Source organism: Myiozetetes cayanensis, unplaced genomic scaffold (genome assembly GCF_022539395.1).
Source record: "Myiozetetes cayanensis isolate MyiCay16 unplaced genomic scaffold, myiCay2020 scf12, whole genome shotgun sequence".
NCBI lineage: Eukaryota > Metazoa > Chordata > Aves > Passeriformes > Tyrannidae > Myiozetetes > Myiozetetes cayanensis.
In genome coordinates this window covers 17,780,688-17,800,261 of record NW_026086826.1, presented here as the reverse complement: position 1 = coordinate 17,800,261, position 19,574 = coordinate 17,780,688, and the positions used below count along the sequence as shown (strand labels likewise).

Below are 19,574 nucleotides of genomic sequence, written 5' to 3'. Positions count from 1 at the left end.
AAAGAGACACAGGCCTGAACTGACACAACGACCTCAACTCCATACAAGTTTCTCTATGGCCACTTAGATTGTTTTTTGGGAAGGGGAAAAAAACACCAATACAAAAACCTAACCCAAACCAAAAAAAAATCCCAAAAACAAAAGCCAACAAAAAACCCACACCAAAGACAACTCCTAATAACTAAATATGCTCCATGGCTTTACATCAGCCACAGCAGTTAGAAAAGTGAGCCAATCAGAAATAATGAAATTCACGTTCCCCAATACCAGTAAAAGTTCCAAAATAGTGGAATATTCCTAGTATTCCTACAGAAATTTTACTACAGTAGAAACATTTAAAATATTCAGAAAGGATCTCAAGAACCAGGGTTATACTTACAGAGAATCTATGATCTGCTTGTGTCTCAAGGCAGCATTTTTTACTGAAGGCAAGAATAAACAAACAAGGCCTCATACAGAAAATAGCAGAAATAGCCTGTGGAAGTCTTAAGGATCCACAACAGACTGCTATGACTGTCACAGACAGTAAAAAAGATTGTACAGGAAATGTCAATGAAATGGAGGTCTGCACCATAAAACACAATACTCTCCCAATTTTTTGAAAATAATGTCAAATCATCCTCTCTTTTTGCTCATAGCAATCAGAAGGATGAAAAGATGAAAACTGCTGAGAAAAAAAGCTCAGCCTAAGAGCCGAGATGAGACTGTTCCAATGGGAAAAAAAATTAAAGGAGTTCAATAACCAGTATTACAGCATTTTTTGATGCTGATGACTGAATCAACCACAAGAAAGCTTTTCTGCAAAAGGACAGTAATGAATTCTATCTAGCCAACCTGGACACATGACTCTAGGATCTCTCATTTCACAACATGACTGTGGATGTTGAAAGAAGTGGTAATGGCAGCAAAGGTGATCTCAGATGGCAAAAGCACTCTACAAAATTACAAAGTGTTGTAACACCCTGAATGAGTGATGCAGCTTCATGCAGGTAGGACTCAGATCTACCAGTACGCTTCAAAGTTGAAGAACGTTCCTAGAATCACTTCTTTGCTCAGGCTTTCCTCACCAGAAAGAGTTTCTGATGCAATCAATAGAATTCACTGGTCCTCTTCACATGTTCAGGGTTCAAGATGCCTGAAAATCCTTCTGAAAGAAGAGTCCCCTGAAAAGTAGCTCTTGGTTCATAGGAACTATGCTTTGATGAGCTTCTCCTAAGGCCTTATAGACCATCAATCTGTGGAATAAAACTTCCTCACAGGAAATGGTAAAAGCAGCCCTCTAAAAATCAGGAAGATGTACTCTTTAGCTAATTCACACATGGTACCTATAAGACTGACAAGAATATAATTTGGGAAACAGAAAATGATTTGACATACTGATATTCCCATTTCCAAGTTCAGAAACTGAGTCCAGAGGCTTGGCAGGTATTTCTGGAAACACAAGACTTCAAGCCACAACAAACTGTATCTGCCCCTCATTTTGTCAAGCACTGTAGGTATCAGAGGTGATCATTCAAGACCAGAAATAGATCTCTTTCAGGATGAGTTTGAAAAGCATTTACCAAGGTCCGATAAAGAAAAATCTAATTAGAGTGAGAAAAAACATGGCAGAGAAGAAAAACACAACAAAATCATTGCCTTCTCTCCATAATCATGAGAAAAAGAGAAAATTTAGTCCGTACTCTCTCTCTTCCCAAAGTAGAAAAAATGAAAAACAAGATCTTTAGGAAGTAACAGCTTAAGGCATAAAAAAAATAGGAAGCAATATTTCCAAAACATACTCCAGCTCAAATAAGTACATCCAAGTAACTGAAGGTCACGTGGTAAATATTTCTTGGGAGAAGTGTGTCCCAAGTGCATCCTAGAGATACATATCTGAATGAAATTATTTCTTTTGAGACAAGTGTCTTGAATACAAGAAGTTTCTGTGGTTAAAAATTGTATGTAAATGCATTCCATTGTCAAAAATGAAGATATCTTTATGTGCAGTTTCTTGACCGAAGGACCTCTTGCTGCACTTCCTGGGCTTTCTCATGCAGCACTCCAGCACTCTTCTGTTTACCTGAACACTACTTATCATTTTTGAGCACAAATTGTGCTCCTCAGGATTAAAGATGTCCAAAAATGCTTAATACAACAATAGCAGATAATAGCCCTGTACCTGATCTAGAGATATCCATTCTTCCATTCTGCAATGACTACCTGAAGTTCCTATTACAGATTTTAGGGCAATGTAGCCTATCAGAGCTCTTTTGCAGATTGTTACAGTGCAGAGCTACCCTGAAGTTGTAAATCAAAATAACTGGAAAGATGACATCTTGAACATACAGTCAAATCTCACTGGAATCTCTGCACAGGTACTCAATCACCTACGGGCCAAGTAAGGTTCAACTGGCCAACTGTAACAGAAACTCTCTATTAGACAAGCAATATTTTTAACCTGTGTTGGGTCAAGACAACTCTCATGCACTATGTACGAGTCACAGTTAATCATCTACAGTCGAGGCATTAATAACTGTTAATATCCATGATTTGGCAAGAATACTCTTAGTACATTTACACAATGGTATCACTCTGAATTAGCCAGCTTTTCAGACAAATGCCAGCACTCTAATCTTTCCATGGTATATCAGACTACTGGTATTCAAATATTTAAGTTTGATGCTTATCCTGGGACTACTCACCACTTACAATTAAAATGAGCTATTTTTAATGCTACAATATCTCCTTACACATACAGACATCTCCAGGACAAAACCTTCTTCTCTAGGAGAAACAGCAGCTCAGTGTGCTCTACTGTTGCACAGTATGAGTTACCCCTGGCTACACTGCTGCATTATACCTGAAGTTCGCAGTCTTGACCCTTACTTGCCAGTGTAACGAACCTATAATGATCCAATCTGAGGGTGATGATGAAACATGTATCAGTGTGGTCACTATCTACTCTTACAGGAAATGAGTTTCTCACAAAACAAGTGGAGCAGGAATGCAATTTTTCACTAGTTGCTCATTCAAATAGCAAAAGACATCCCACAGGGCTGGAAGTTTTGTATTGTACATTCTTGTCAGTGTCACTAACTTCTCAGAACCTTCAAATGCATAGCATCTCTCCTTGGTACTTACATCACTTGAGTTTTTCAAATTGCTCTTTAACTTCCTTAATAAGTCTTCAATTTCTATTAAGGCCACATTCTGATTTCCTGTGAAGAGTGCCAGTGGAAAATTAAATTTCCCCATTATCTTCTACAGTCAAAATGGATGGAAAACAAATTGAAAACTTTTTAACTCTTATACCATGCTTTTAATTTTGAACTCCATGCAACTTAGGTGTAGCTGCCATATTCTCTTACTTTTAACTGTATTTCCAGATGTATTTAGACTGAAGTCCTATCCTCTGACTGCTTCTTTGCTCCAGGTATTTTTGTTCCGGTGGCACTTCACATTTTATCACAGTAGCTCAACCATCAGAACTGTATTTATTTTACTCTAGGGTGAGGGCAGTGGGGAAATCAAGCCTTCCTTCAAATTTAACATCCTTCAATAATTGCAGTTGGTATCACTCTTAGCATTTTGTCTATTTATGTATAGATTGGTTAAAATACGAAACTATAAACCCAAGACCATTTCAATTTGTGTCACTAAGGCTCGAAGATCACTCTGACAACAACTGTACATGCAGCAGTCACTTATTCAATGAAGTTTAGTCATTCACACATGAGCTACCACTAGTAAACAGGTACCCTAATCAAAACATGCAAAACTGGAGAAACAAATACATGCTTTTTCTTTTTTAATTATGACCAATACAGTATCCCACAAGCTAGTATCAGTTTATCAGAAGTCAACAACGGCAAGAGATTCTTAGGCTCCTTTCATACTTTTACATACCTCATACTTTAGTTATTTGTCACTTCTTTATAATATAGTCCTAGAATTACACTGATAATTTTCAAATCACTATAGTCCATTCCACAGATGCAATGTTTCCATTAAGTCTTCTGATAATATATTTAAGACTCAAAAAATGAAGTCAAAAGATTTATGATCTTGCATCAAAAATGCATTTTAAAAGCAGCAATAACATCTACTACTGAAAACTAGCTTTCCAAATGTGAGCCAAAACTGAATTACAACCTTCTGCAACAAACATATTTAGCAGTCAACTGTTTCTTGAATATTTCAAATATGAATCCAAATGTCTAGAACTGAATTCTGTAGCATTTACAGGTCAACATCCAACTTTTGTGTTACTATTCTAAACCTACTTAAAACCTGCAAGGTGTATCCCACCCATACAAATTCTTACGTAGCACGGTGACATATTTGCATCTCCCTCTACTCTGAGGCATAATCTAATACCTGATAATACTTCAATTCTGAAAAGGACATCCCTAATTGTGCTCCAGATCTACAAGCATTTTCAGACTGCTTTTCAGGAGTAGATTATACTAAAATAGATCACCATAATCAAGCTGCAAATCATCTTGTCTCTTCTCTCTTCTTCTCTTTGTTTTCCTCAATAGCATGAAAACTTACACTCCTTTTTTTGAAAACATCTCATTTTTTGGGACTCCCCGTCCTGACCACCTCACCAGTTTTTTACTCAATGCCCAGTATTTCATTTGGGGATATGGACAAAAATTACCATCCTCCACCACTTAATGAAGTCTTTATTTCAATATAGTCCTTATTCTTTACAACAGAAAATTAAGTCCATTTTTGCCTTTCCTCTACTAAGAGATATTAATTGCCAACTTAGCCTGAGGTGTGAGCTTTTCACTTTTGTGAAGTTCTCAGCTATTCCGTCATCTAAGGGCAATAAGCACTTTCTATGCTGCCAAGCAACACTTAACCAGCACATCGATTTTAATCAGCCTTCCTCAAACCCAGACTGCATGTGAAGGTTTGAAAATATAAATTAATTCCATTTATCTCTTGAAAATGATAACAATAATAAAAATCTACCCTTTGCCTTTGGTTTGACTTTCCTATTGCCACAAATGTGAACATATCCCATTCAATTAATTAAAAACATCTGGTCTAGATGACATGCTGTTGATCTTTGTCATAATTTATCCATAGGCTCTCTCCTGCCATAATGAATAAAACCAGTTACTTGTTTCTCCCCTCTCCTACCCAGGATAGGAGAGTTTCCAATAAAACAAAAGCACGATCCTGCTCATCCATCACTGCTGCAAAGTTTCTTCACAGTTTGGTCACAGTCAAAACTGCACTCACTCTTCTGGGTATTTACGGTTATAATGGAGTCTAGATTATTTTTTTAGGATACAATAAATACTTTCACAAACCTGTAACTAATCCACAAAGCATAGTTTTGTTTTGATGCTTAGGAGAGGTATCTACCAACAACAACCCAATGGGGTTACTAAATTTGCTGCTTAGAGTGAATGAATTATGCATCATCAGCTAAATCCCACATTTTTACTTCCGGTTGATATTTTTTTTCCACAACTGTAGTCCTGCATGTTATTTCATCTCTGTGCAGTCTTATTATTTGTTCATACAGATGTATAAAATACTTTTGACATAGTATCTGTAAATAAACTATTGTGTGAAAACATTGATTTCACACAATGTAACAACATGATACAGTAACTCCCAATTATTTTTTAACCTCAAAAAATTGACGGATGTGGTGGAGGTGTATGACACATTGTTACTCTGTTAGATTAACATTTTACAAATGTTTAGAGTACAGGAATATCTCCAGACTTAAAAGAGAACTATACTTACTTGTTTTGCTTGCTGTGCATTTACTGGATCACCAAACTGCAGTAAAGCTTGAAACTGGTTATTCTTTGTGAATGTGATTATCTTCAATACAGCACCAAATTTAGAGAATATCTGCCAAAAACATCATAAAGTTTTACACGTGTGTTCCTCCCAATCATAGCTTAAGTTAAAATGAAATTTGACTTACCTGATGAAGAACATCCAGGGTTACTGGATAGTACATATTGTCAATAATTATTCTAAGTACTGGACTCTGCGCTGGAGTCACTGCACTCTCACTAACAGTGGTCCCACTAATGGGAGCGTTTGTTGCCTGCACAGCCGTCACTGCCTGAAGAACAGCTTGGGCCCGCTTTAAAAAAAAAAAAAAATGACAGAAGAGAGATTTTCTTAATATTTCAAGATAATAGCTTGAAGTTAATTAGTAATATTAATATAGTTAACTCCAGAAACATAAAATACTCCACTGATTTAAAACTCAGAGCTACAGACATAACACAACGTAAGTGCAATGCAGTCTGACTCTGTGAGAAGAGACAACGAAAATGAAAACACCCATTAATCCTTATGTCACAGGAAGGAGGGGCTTCAAATGGCACCAATATCAATCTTTCTAGTAGCAAGCTTATTGTTCTACTAGTAAGGATAAAGGAAGTGAGGATTTTGTAGGTTTCAAGACTCTTTCCTTTAAAGGAAATAAAACCAAATAAACCCACAAACCAACAAACAAAAAACCCAAATCCTACAGAAACCAGAAGTATCTTATTTTTCAAAAGACTTTATCACAGTTAACACTCTACTGCCATCTTAATTATGTAGAAGGCTCTGATAGAAAGGGAAAATGCTAAACTAACACTTCCAAACTTCTCAGTGTTAACACAATGAAATAATACACAAGACTGACAAATGTCAGAAAGTAGGTATCCAAGAGGTAAACAAACTGGTGTCTGTTATCCACCCTCTTTTGTAAAAAGAAAAACAAAATCCTCTCCACGTGTCGGGATTTTTTGGTTTTTAAACACAAGCAGGATTTCAGAAATTCAAAGGTAACCACGGGATGATATCACAAGAACACACATCTATGTAACTACTTCCACTGCCAAAGCTGACAGTATCAGAAAGATTAGATGTCTTTTTCTGAGAAAGAAAAAGTGCAGAGAAAAGGATTCCATTTAATACTTTCATTACAGTAGCCTTATGAAGCAAAACAATACAAAACGAGAGACAAGTGAGCATGCCAGGTAAAAATAATAACCACCATATTAACGCATACTGCATATTTTAAAGGTATTAGAGCTACTACACAATTTCATGTCTCACAACTTACATGATACTCCTCATACTGAAACGAATCAATGAATAAGGAAAGTGGGGGGAAAGGAAAAAAAGAAGACCTAGTGAACACCAGTTGGGAAAACAAACTTTACCTCTACATTTAACATTAATTACTGTCACTCTGTGAAAACATCTTTTGATAACAACACTTCTTTGCCCTAATGTATGAAACACACAACTTTCAAGCTGCCCAGATAGTTGGCTGAGTTGCATAATTACTTCCTACTCTTTCTATAAGCACAGAAACATATATGAAATAAAACACACTCTTAAAATGACTAGAAAAGTTTAGACTGTATAACCCATGGAACTAAAGCTTGTGAAGTGCATTTTAACATAAGACCCTTGTTAGCACTACCTATGCTTATACACCACATTTCATTCCACTAAAATCAATGTGAATATATGAAGGAATAGAGGACTTAACAGTGGTAAATTATGAGTATTTTGTCAAACAAGTTAAAAATAACAACAAAAATAACATAATATATAAATAGCCTATTTGAAGACATACAAGGAGTATGTAAAGCTTTTCTTTATTTTTGCAAAATTTAATGTAATTTTAAAAGATTAGATATACCATTTAAAGTATAGTATTTATTTCTAAATGTTGCAATGTCTATGCAGGACTAAACCCATGCATTTTTGACAGAAGGACGATTAAAGAGATCTACAGTTACAATGGTCATTCTATTCTCAATTCTCCTGAGTCTAGAAACTGCACAAAATAAAGTAAAAGGTATTTGTTTTATATCTGAGTTTAAATATTCCTCTTGGTGTTTTGATGTCTCACAGGAAAAGGATTTTTATAGAATTACAAACTGAAATGAAAATTTCAATGGTCCCTTTTGAATCTGTTTATTCAGAAGCAACTTATTCTGAGCATATAAGTAAAAATAATCTCCAAAGCTACTATTACCAAGAAATTTAGAATAGCACAGCTTAATGGAACCTTTCCAGCCAAGGCCTGGCTGTTTAAAGTATCCCTTGGTTAAACAAGGTTTTTTCTATCCTCTTTATAAATAAGATACTTGCACCTTTCTCTATTTTTTTTATCCTATCTTTCCAGTTACACATACTAACATTCGGTCTTCTTCAACCCTGCTTGAACATCCAGAAAAAGACAATTTTAAAATGAATCTGAGTTGATGAGAAAGCCTTCAAATACATATCCATCTTATACATTACAGACTGCCTTGTGAGATACTAGAACACTTACTGCCAAGTACCCATTTACATAATTTAGTTCTAAATTAAACTTAGTTTTAAGTTCCCAAAGACTTAGAATATATGTTAAGACTGGGTATTGGTATGTATGGTGGCATAAAAGCTGCTGAAAAGTCAGCACATCCTATAGGCTGGAAAGGTGAATATGTGAAGCACAAAACCAGTATCAGGAGAGAAGGCAGAGGACAGTGTAAGAGAACATTGCTTAGGGAATATGTCCATCCACTGCATGTGCAGCCAGAATTCATCCTCTACTCTACTTTTTCAAAAGTAAATGAGGGTATTTATTTTTCTTTGTAACTGACAGTTGCTGAGGTGAGGATTCTCAATTTTTAAAAAGCACTTTTAGCAGATAATCAAAAGATTCTAAGGAACAGGAATGTTTACAAAGATCAACAGGAAAATCAACACTATACTTGATCTGAAACAAAAAGTCTTTCAACAGATTACCCTGAAATTGTTTTCAAGGCAACAGCTATAACTTTACTTTTTATGTGTCCTAAGAGGAAACACAATTAACAGAAACTGTAACTTGGCACTTACATTGGTTTTGTATCATCAAAAGCCAACACAAAAAATTAATCTTAAAATAACCATCTGATTTGTGGTAAGTTGAGTGCCTTTTATCCCTCTATAGTTTGTACAAAATGGTCACTATGTTACTTTTTCTAATTCTCATGTTCTACTAAAACCAGACATATGTATCTATATTTACTGTGAAATCGGTCCTGTAGAGGTAAGAGTAAAATACTTTTTTGTTATTAAGTACATCTGTCTCTAGAGCAATCATTATGGTATTCTTCCTCTGGGGCAGCAGATCACATAAGCTGAGGTTACCAGTGCTACTGGAGTGATCCAGAGCACTGGAACGTAGGCAATGGCATTAGCCATCACCACTGGAGAAATTCAAATCAGCATTTGAATCTCAGATGTCAGAACTAGAAAGTTAATTTTATTATCCTACAGTCTCTAAACTAAGGCAATAACTCTAAAGTGATTTAAAGGTAAAACACACCTCAGAATCTTTATACTTCAAGGAAAAATTAAGAAAATTCATCATAATGGAAAGATCACAGAGAAAGCAAAACCCCTTCAGTGTCACAAAATGGAATGATCACAGGTAAGACTACAGTAGTGTTAGAATGTGAGCAAACCCAAATGATTTAAACATACGCCACATGAGCCAAGAACACATGCCATGCCTCATCCTCTACTGTGTGCATTTGTAATACTACTGAACAGTGAATGTACCTGGTTAAGTGTGTTATCAGTCTTTAATTCTTTATGATTGGAATACTGGATATAAATAGGTTGGTTACGAAGATGAGGTGTCACAGCAGAGTAGTAATTAACCATAGTGATAGCTGCCTCTTCTGTAGCAAGTTCCAAAAATGCCTGTAATTAAAACAGTTCTTTCAGTATTTACAAAGCAGATAATCTTCATATTAGCAGCACATAAAAAACCAGAGTTTGGTAACACATATATACCAATGTTATTTGCTAAGCTACTTGATTTCCAAAACTTAATTTGTGAAGACCCAGGAATAAGTACTTATCTTACAGCTAACCTTTTGCTTTACGTAGCTGCCAACCCTTCCCTTGTTCCCCCCAAAATTTACTAAAAGGTGGTGTAAATTCATTAAAAAACTGAAAGGAACAAAAGCTCATTTTTTTCTTTAATGCTTACTGTTATATGACTTATTTCAACAGCATTTTAACAATACATTTTGAAATCAGACTTATTAAAAGACAGAAAGCAACAAATTACCTGATTTTTTCCTTTCAGCATCAGGATGTTGGTTACTTTACCAAAGGGTAAACCTAAAGCAATAACTTCTGTTTCTGTCACTTCCCCAGGCAATTTCCTGATATGAAGAACACGAGAAGGAGTCCCATCCATTTTATCATCACCTTTGAATTTCTTGTTGTCATTACCATTAGCTGAAAGACATATTCAGACTGTATTTGAAAAGTTTACTGATATTTTTAGTTCTTTATTAAAAATGCTTTTAATTATGAACATGAAATTATAAGTAAGCCATCTCTTTATTTGGTCTAAGTAAAATTCAAGGGTTCAGAACAAATTCTGTAGAGATAAACATTAGTTTCATGAAAGGTGGTCTGTGTGAGACTAACTTAGCCCTCTGTAATAACTCATTTTCCAGATAAGATAAAAACCACAGTAAAACCCTCACTTTCACTGAAGCAATTCATACAGTACCATGTAAGAACATTAATTGTGACTCAAAAGGGCTCACATAAATACTTTAAAGTACATTAAAAAAAAAACAAAACAGTGATTACCCAAAATTATTTGAAAGACAAAAAATGGTGGTGAATAGTTGATAGAAGACATGCTAAAGTAAAGTTTTTTTAAGAATGCTTGCACTAAGGAACTGGATAGAAAAAGTAGAAGAGTATCAAAGCAAGACAGTAAGCCATTATTAACACTGGGAAGGATAACACTGAAGAAAGGTGATGACCCAGACGACTGACATCGCAAAAAACTGATGAAATCCACAATTTAAGGACAAACTAGAAAAATGCCCATTAAGACTACTAGCTTACTCATAGAAAAAGAAAAACCAATGAACACGATGCTGCCAACACAAATGGGGGAGTGGAGAAAGAGTTAGACAAGATTTTTCTACCAGAATCAGGGCAGCAGTAATACCAGTGTACAAAGCACCAGAAAGACACTATTTGGAATATTGCCCAGAATTCTTGCATAGAATTCCAGCAAAATTCCACCCCGAGTTCCTTTTTCTTGAACATATCTAATACATAGCTAGTCAGTTGGATGGAAGAAGTCTGAATGCAGGCCAGAAAAAATTATGTACTCTGGTTAAAAACATGCTAGTGGAGTAAGCATCTGAGAGTCAAGGTAAAGAAGAACAGTGTCATAAGATATACAGATATTAATGAATTAATAAGCCACATTTAGATATGAGCAAAGTAAGTGCTAAGACTTCCTTTCCTCTACTTTTGGATATAAAAAATGTAATATATTTAGATTTATCTAAATATAAAAGTCAAGATACTTTCTTAGTTAAAAATATTATGTCTTCAAGGTGAGGTCATGCTTTACTTAAATACTCCCACTCTTTATCACTGCCTCCTTCCCCGTCAAAAAAAATTTTCCACAACTAAGCTTTTTAAAAAGTTCTTGCACTGTAGAACATTAAGCATTTTCCAACTTACTACAGCAGAAAAAAACAAGCAAAGAAACAAAAACTCAAAAACAAACAAACAAAAACCCCACACCAAAACAACAACAACAAAAAACCCTAGTGACATTTTAAACTGGTTGAAATTCAGCTACTGGTATCTCCAACTGACAGTGCTAGAAGGGGTCAAATCCATGCAACAAGTATGTATTTTGTTTTGGTCTGCTGCACAGAAAGACAAATCTCGATGGAACACAGAAGAGTAAAATTTCAAAAATACACATTGAACTAGGATGTCAAGTCTATCCTTAGTCTGCACAAGGTTCTAAAGTATCATTTTGGGAAACGTGGTGAGATTGAGCTTCCAGGCAGCCAGATTTTAACTCTTCCAAATTATACAATATAACACTTTATTTCAAAGGGACAGGTAGACAAAGTTTGTGAAAATTACTTTTACTTTTCACCTGAGGCTCATCGTGCAATAATCCTCCCTAGTTATCAATTTAAATTTCTAGTTAAAAAAAAAAAAAAAAAAAAAAAAGAAACAAGGTGAAGTATTGATAGGCCAGACAATGCACTACCAACAGACTTGCAAAGAGTAAAAGAATTATAGTGATACTAAAACTGCATGTCCAATGCCCTTCATGTTTTAGCTTTTTGAATAATTTCAACTCATGAGTTTCAAAAATTAAATATGAAACATTAACAATAAAAACCGAGAAAATGAAAATAAAGTTTTTTAAATTAAAGCATTTTCTGAAACTGATTAAAAAACTTCTGGTTTTATTACACCATCAGAAAAATACACACCATGAATGTTCAGATCACTGCTTAGAGAGCTGTTTTGTCTTTTGTGTGGTTTTCAACATACAACTTTGACATATTAACTTTTCCACAGCAAGAATAATTCCACGAATTATTTTTTAAACAAAAGCTTTTATTTGAATTAGGTTTTAGGAAGTCCCAGCATTTTTAGTAGAAGTATCACTGGCTAATATATAAGCACACATATATACGTATATGAAAAAAATGTTCCTTTAAGAATCATTTAACACAATGATTTAATTATTATTTTATTATCCAAATTGACTGATTTTCCATCTATTAGCATTGCTATCTAATATTGGCATTTTATAGTTATTCAACTTTTGTAGCAGTAGGTTTAAAGTTTAAAATAAATACTTTTTGCACTAAATATAAATCTTCTCCTAAAGAGCAGTTAACAGATTTAACTCATGTATACAAATCTTACACAATTTATCTTTTCAACTGTCTTAAACATCTACTAAACTATTCTTTAAACTTTTTTTACTTACTGTAAAAAAATCCATGTAGATAAGTGCCTGTGCAAAAGTGTCTATGTGAAAAAGCACATAAATATATTAAAGTAGTACTCACAAAAAGATACAGAATTAGGCACTAAGGAATGTACGGCAATGAGATAAATGGAGTGTGGAAGGGAAACGATGGGGGGACTGGCAACAAGCATTCTCCATGCTGTGTAATTGCCCAAAGAAAGTTTTTAGCAGTTGGGCAAGTAACCATGACAAAAGCTGGTTATTACTTTTTGGCAGGAGAGTGTATCTTGTACAATGAAAGCTGAACTGGTAACATGCAGGGAAAAAAAAGAAGCCCACCATCTTAAAGTAAAATTTATGCCAAATTCAACAGCGGATTTTGGAAGCCAGAAGAAATTAACACATCGGTTGTTGAAAGCAAAGAGAGCATGTACTACTTCTACTTTAGATTATTCATTCAGCATAGCCTAACACTAATGTACTGTTTCAGTAATGGCAGTAATAAAGTGTGTGTCATATACTAAATATGCATGTACGTACACAAGTGAATTTTTCCAAACATTCCTGGAACAAACTAAATTTAGCTTTTGGAAGAGTTATTGAGAGTTTCTGGCAATGTATGAAACCTTTCTCCTTAACTGTAGTCTCTTATTTATCATTATAAATGGTACTTCTCAGCTGAAGACACATCATTAAAATGCACTTGTGAATAGAAAACCACATTTCTAACATGGGAACACAACTCGTTCAGAGCCACTGAAAGGTGAATTCAACTACTGTTAAAACAACAGTTTAATTCCTCTAACAGTTGTATTGGCATAATCAGTGTACATAAAGGTTAAAAGGTTAAGTCAAGAGGAACAAGGTACTCGAGGAATAACATGGTCTTTTGGTAGAAATGGAGTCTATGGCTAAGCAAGCAACCTGGAAGACTCTTCCCTATACAGCAGTTAAAACAAAATTGCTGAAAACTATGGGGAGGTCAAGGGATGTTGTCAGAGGAAACCTCACAAGGTGACTAATAACTACAGCTAAGAAAGTGCTATTACACTGGAAGCTTATCGGCAAGTAGTTATTTCATCATGTAGTTTGGCTTTCATCAGACTTGAATACCCTGATGCAATTCAAACACCTTGTGCTAACACTTCAACAAATATAAAGATGCACTGAAAAGCACCATGCTGCAATATTTGGGAGAAAAAAGTTTTAAAAAAATCACAGTGGGAATGGCTAAAACGCAGTGTTAGTATTAGTTCATTTACTAATCAAGTTACAGCCTTAAATATATAGTTATAAAAAAGAAAAATCCAAAAATCAGAACCATAACCCTGAACCATAGAAACATTTCAGTTAGAGAAGACCTTTAAGATCGAGTCCAACCAATAATCCTGCACTGTCAAGTTGTACTGAACCATGTCCTCAAGCACCATATCTACATATCTTTTAAATACCTTCAGGGATGGTTATAATTCAGACTACCAAAACCCCCTCATGTTCTGTAACAACCTTTGTGCTGATCAAGTCCTCTTCAACTCTCTACCAAGAAGAAGAAAAGTGCAGTTTTCAGGCGACATCAGGTGTCTACTTCTACACAAAATCTTATCTCTACTAATGCCATTCAAAGCATTATTCTCCCATATAAATAGGATACTACAGTTTAAATATAATTGATATATAAGCCACATCCCTGCCGAAAACAGTTCTTTCAATTCAGCATAAATCAGCTCGTTGGAATGGAATGCTTAGGAGCTGACAAAGCCTATAAATGGCTACGATCTGAGCAACTTGGGTCCTGGCATTTTCAGTTAGAAACTCCTGTTTTATTAAACACAGAAATAGGAACCTATACAAAAAAGCAACAGAATGAACTGCAATATACACAAGGTATATTTTAAGTCCAAGTCATTCATTCAAGCTATGAAGTTTCAATGCACCTAAGCAGTTTTTCCAGAAAAACTGATCTTCAGATTCAGCATAACTGCTAGCAAAGACTGAACAGTTTACTTCCTGATGATAACTATTTTTAAAAAAATATTTTTCATAGAATTTCATCCTAGAGGAGTTTCTCTGCACACATTTATTTTTTGAGAAATATACAAATAACACCTAAGAGTTCTGAGATCTTTGTTTTAGGTGCTTTATTTTAGGCCTTCCTGGAACACTCATTTTGTTGTCCAGTACAATCAGTTTGTACGTACTAAAGACTAGAAGCTTACTAACAGCAGTATTCATTGCTGTTGCTAATGTAGGAAGTACTTTTCGTTTCACCTTGGTTAAATATATGAAATTTAATGTTATCACAAGTAGAACACATACCACGACAGGAAATAAGTGACTAAGAGAAAGGCAACAGAATTATGAAGATATCTAGTTTACAGTTGTGGGTTATGAACAGACAGAAATAATAAATGTTTCACTGGCTACCAAACACAATAACCTGTCTCAAACAACCAGCTATTGAAACTGTAGATAATTATAAATTGAGAGGGTATAACAGAGACCATGTGGTTTCATTTCTGGAAGGTACTTTCCTTCAATAAATGTGCCTGGCCCTGATGTAACTGATAAAATGTAGGAAAAGGAGACCTGTTGTCTGATCCAGTAACAAACTTCTCCACAAGTGCCAACAGGTTCCCAAAACTAAAAAAAATAGGATCTTTGTTTTAGTACACAAATCTCAAAAAGCTCAAACTAAAGACAAAATCTGGAATTTAAAATGCTTGAAAGAACAAAAAAGGAGATACTATGCTCAAAAATAAGGTAGAGACATATAGAATATGAAATTGTCTTAAGTTTGCATTTGTTAATGATAAAATTAAAGATTACATGTTCAGTGTTAATTACGCTTGTTTGATTAGAGGGGTTTTTTGTTGTTGACCATGGACATGGGCCATTTGCAAATTAAAATCTTGACCAATCAACATAAAACTATCTTCTAGTATGAAGAATATTGGTTAACAAGAATATGAGCTTAAAGAAATAAACAAGGCAAAATAATTAAAAAATGTACCTACACAGCTTTGATCTGGCATATCTGCACATAGCTGCACCTCTGTCTCAAAATCCACTGAGCACTGTGTTTTCTGTGTAACTATGATAACACACCTACAATATGATATAGTGGCTGTTCAATGTTGCACAGTCTAAAACTAATACACTTCAATTTAGCCCTTAAAAATATATAAAAATACTACAGCTAGAGTAAATCCAGCTGAAGTGGAACAAGAATGAATTACCATGGCATAGTGATGCAGACGGAAGTTACCTAAATTAATAATAATAGACACATTTAATTTCTCCCATTCCGAGGTTCTTTTATTTTCTGTTTCTTAATTTACAAAAAGATTATATTGTTCAGACATTCAGAGCATTAAAATGTAGCTCATCCACATGCATATCTGTAGAAAAATGTAAATTATATTATTAAATTATTATACTTTCCAACCACATGTGCTGTACTTCAAATCTTTCCAATTATTATTAACTGTAATCAATTTACAAACTTCAGAAGTGAATTATCTATGTTTAGGCATCATTAATGTGAACTAATAACCAGTTTTGCTTAATGTGCTATCAAAAAATGGCACATCTATGTTTATTCCCCAAGTTAAACACAGCACTTGAAATATTATTAGCTTGTATGCCTCAGTGCTAAGTATTCTGTTAATACAATGAATTACCTACCGAAGTCCTGCTAACATTCCCTACTAATTAAGCAAAAACAAGATCAAGATTAATAGTATCATTTAAAGCACCAGGAGTTTGGTGAGCTCAGTTGCAAAAGGATTTTTGGAATGTTTCTACTGATTTACCTTAAACACACAAACGTGAACAATGAAATTGGTGGCAGCTGTAACAAGAAAACCTGCCAATTCTCCTGCTTCAATCCCTTGTCTTTGACAAACCAATTTTCACAGAACTGTTATTAACATCTTTTACTTTTTGTCTACATCCCTTAAAAACGTTACATTTACAGTTCATGGCACGAGCACCTTCATACAGGTAACTGTTCCTAAAACTTCCATTAAGCACTACTCCATCTGAACAGCAAAAGCCTCACAAGAAGTTCAGCAAAAAAGCAACCTATTACAGATGAAACACCTTTCCTAGTTCTTAGAAGGGACTTTTTTCTTCAGTTTAAAAGCTGCAGAATAAACAACTGCAGTTATGTATTTTCTGAGCATACAGCACTGAAAAGTAAAAAAAGTTATTTATGTAGAATCATTTACAATGTGCATTACTAATGTCTTCAAAAACATCTAGAGTCAAAAATATTTTTTAAATATCCTGGTTTCAGCTCTGGTTTCTCAGAACCTGTTACCAAATCATTTTGTAACATGTTTACCTAAACAGCCTTTCCAGTCATTGTGCACCAACATGAAAAAAATTTATGAGAAGGTTATGCTCTACAAAGAATCAAGCAAGATAATGATAGAAAATACACATAAAGCTTAAAAATATTTTTCAGAAAAGCTAAAGGAAAACACTGGTAGTAGTTCAAGCAGTAGTAGAAGGTCTGTGGTTCTGACAATACAACTTCAATATGTTAGTGTCAATTAGTGCCAAAAAGGTCAGAAACTTAAACATCTAACATAAAAAAAGAAATTAGAAAATCTAAGATATTTGCTGACCTGAAAATTTACAGGCTGTCCTCCCCTGCTACAAATTCTAATATAGTAGATGGGATCCTTCCCTCAAAGTTTACAGACTGCTGTTCTGCCATACTATTCAAACCAGTTTAGGAAAAAAATAATTTTTCTATATTTAAATACAAATGCTTATCTGGAACTTCACAATTCCACAATGACAGGAATCAAATGTTCAGGAGATACAACAGTTCTGAATTAAGTGGTAAAAGAACTCACACAGGAGTCACTCTCATGGCAGCCTAACTTTCTTTTAAGGTTGCACTATACAAAAGACACAGAAGGTACCTAAGAGAGTAACTTCATGTGTAATGAATGTTAATACAACACACTGTCAATCTCCTCTCACCTGTACAGTCTTGAAGGTGGATACTGATGACACAACTGCTTAGGAAATGCCCAAGGATCAGGCCTTGGATTTTGAGCCATGTCCAACATGGTAGGCTTTTCCTTTATTTCATATTGTTTATAAAATTATGAGTGCTTCAAATAATCAATAAGAATGCAAATCAAATGTTTTTCCACCAATTTCACAAATTTCTTTCACAAAAAGGATTCATATGTAATACTCTCTAAAGAGCAGAGAAACCATTCCTTTTTCATGCCATTCACTAAGAGAAAATTAGACTAAGTATTCATAAAAGTATTAAAGTATTACAGTACTCTGACTGAATGGCAGCTGAATACAAAAAACCACAAATGGAACAGTTACCATGATAAAAGGGTAGGAAGTTGATTTTTAAAAACTCATCTTCAGTCTCACCCATAATGACACACCCCTCAGTTCTACCAAAAACACACACTTTCATGAAAAGTTAATTTTGTTTTATAACTTAAGCATTTTGGTTTAGGTTAATGTTTCTATAGTACAAATTTAGAAAGAAATGAGGCTATGATTGACAAGGTTTTGCTCCAAGTTCAGGCCTCCTAGAGCACCACTAACAACTGGTTTTTTGATTGTGTATGCTTTTACCAATGAGGTTCAGAGGATTACAAAGAAAAACTATCTCTTTCTTCTGTTGATCTCTGTATCTGCTTGGAAAAATATCATGGGATCAGATATTAGAAATATCAAGGTCAAAATCAGAATAGGTTTCTATATACGCCAGAAAACAATGGCCAGGTCTGGTAAAATCATGACACTTCCCAGCTCTAAGAATGAAAGGGCATTAGCCCTAAAGGGCATATCAGTTTTAAGAGCTACAGAATAGGCCATTTCCACAATATGTCTCATTTTCACAAAACTTAATAAGTGATCACAGATTTCTTAAGCCCTAGAAAATCTGAGGAAGACTCATCACTACTATACCTTGGCCATGGCAAAATAAACTCTATTCACAGAAGTTTTAAATTCTTCTAAAGAGAACAGTAATAGAAGAACTGAAGCAATAGGAGGACATCAATTCAGACATAAAGAACACTTGAACTCACTGCGTTTCAGGAGGTGGTGAAAGAAAAATAAACATGAGTTTCCATTTCAGATCTAATTACTTCTGAGTTTACAATCTGAACTTGTAAACTGTGCAAGTCTGGAAAAAGTACTTCCAGATTCACAGTAAGCAAGACAGTTGTGGGAGGATATATTCAGAAATAATACTGAACTGTGGATTTATCCTGCTCTATAGGGGTTTTATGCTATTTAAAAAAGGCAGGAAGAAATAAAATTTGAATACAATAAAAAGTAACTCTTCTTAAAAAAAAACAAAAAAATCTCCAAACAAACTAGTCCCCTTTCCACTGACCGCGATGGAAACTGATTTGAATTACAGGACTGCATTTAGAGTGTGGGTTTTCGTTTGTTTGGGATTATTTTTCCATCAACCTCCCTTATGTATTACTCTACTTATAAGTAACCTTTTACAACAGGCAACTGCTACTACAGAAGCCAGGTCACTGCTCTGACCACTCCTGCTTGCTAATGAGATAGTTTCTTGAGAAGTCACTTATGGCTCTGGATGCAAAAACAAAAAACAAGCAAACAAAACCAACCACACAAAACACACACACAAAAAAAGTAACAGAAACAAAACCACAAAACACCTATACAACAAAGAAACTCCCAAGAATAAAACCCAAACCCTAAATCAGTTTAAAATGGGTGGAAATAAAAACAAGATGGGAATGAACATCTGTATTTGTTAAATACA

The 19,574-nt window shown here is 34.6% G+C and overlaps 1 protein-coding gene across 7 annotated transcripts in view; it reads right to left on the bottom strand.

The window, feature by feature from the left end:
- PTBP2 (polypyrimidine tract binding protein 2) overlaps positions 1–19,574 on the bottom strand; it is a 48,573-nt gene that overhangs the window by 13,633 nt on the left and 15,366 nt on the right. For 4 of the 7 annotated variants that reach the window (XM_050307199.1, XM_050307202.1, XM_050307203.1 and 1 more), the window contains exons 4-7: positions 10,085–10,257; positions 9,568–9,711; positions 5,942–6,106; positions 5,755–5,865 (exon numbers count right to left, since the gene is read on the bottom strand). In XM_050307199.1, the coding sequence (XP_050163156.1) occupies positions 5,755–5,865; positions 5,942–6,106; positions 9,568–9,711; positions 10,085–10,257 (593 nt within the window). Of the gene's footprint in view, positions 1–5,754; positions 5,866–5,941; positions 6,107–7,081; positions 7,097–9,567; positions 9,712–10,084; positions 10,258–19,574 lie in introns of all 7 variants that reach the window. The other 3 variants (XM_050307197.1, XM_050307198.1, XM_050307200.1) reach the window with 1 other exon arrangement.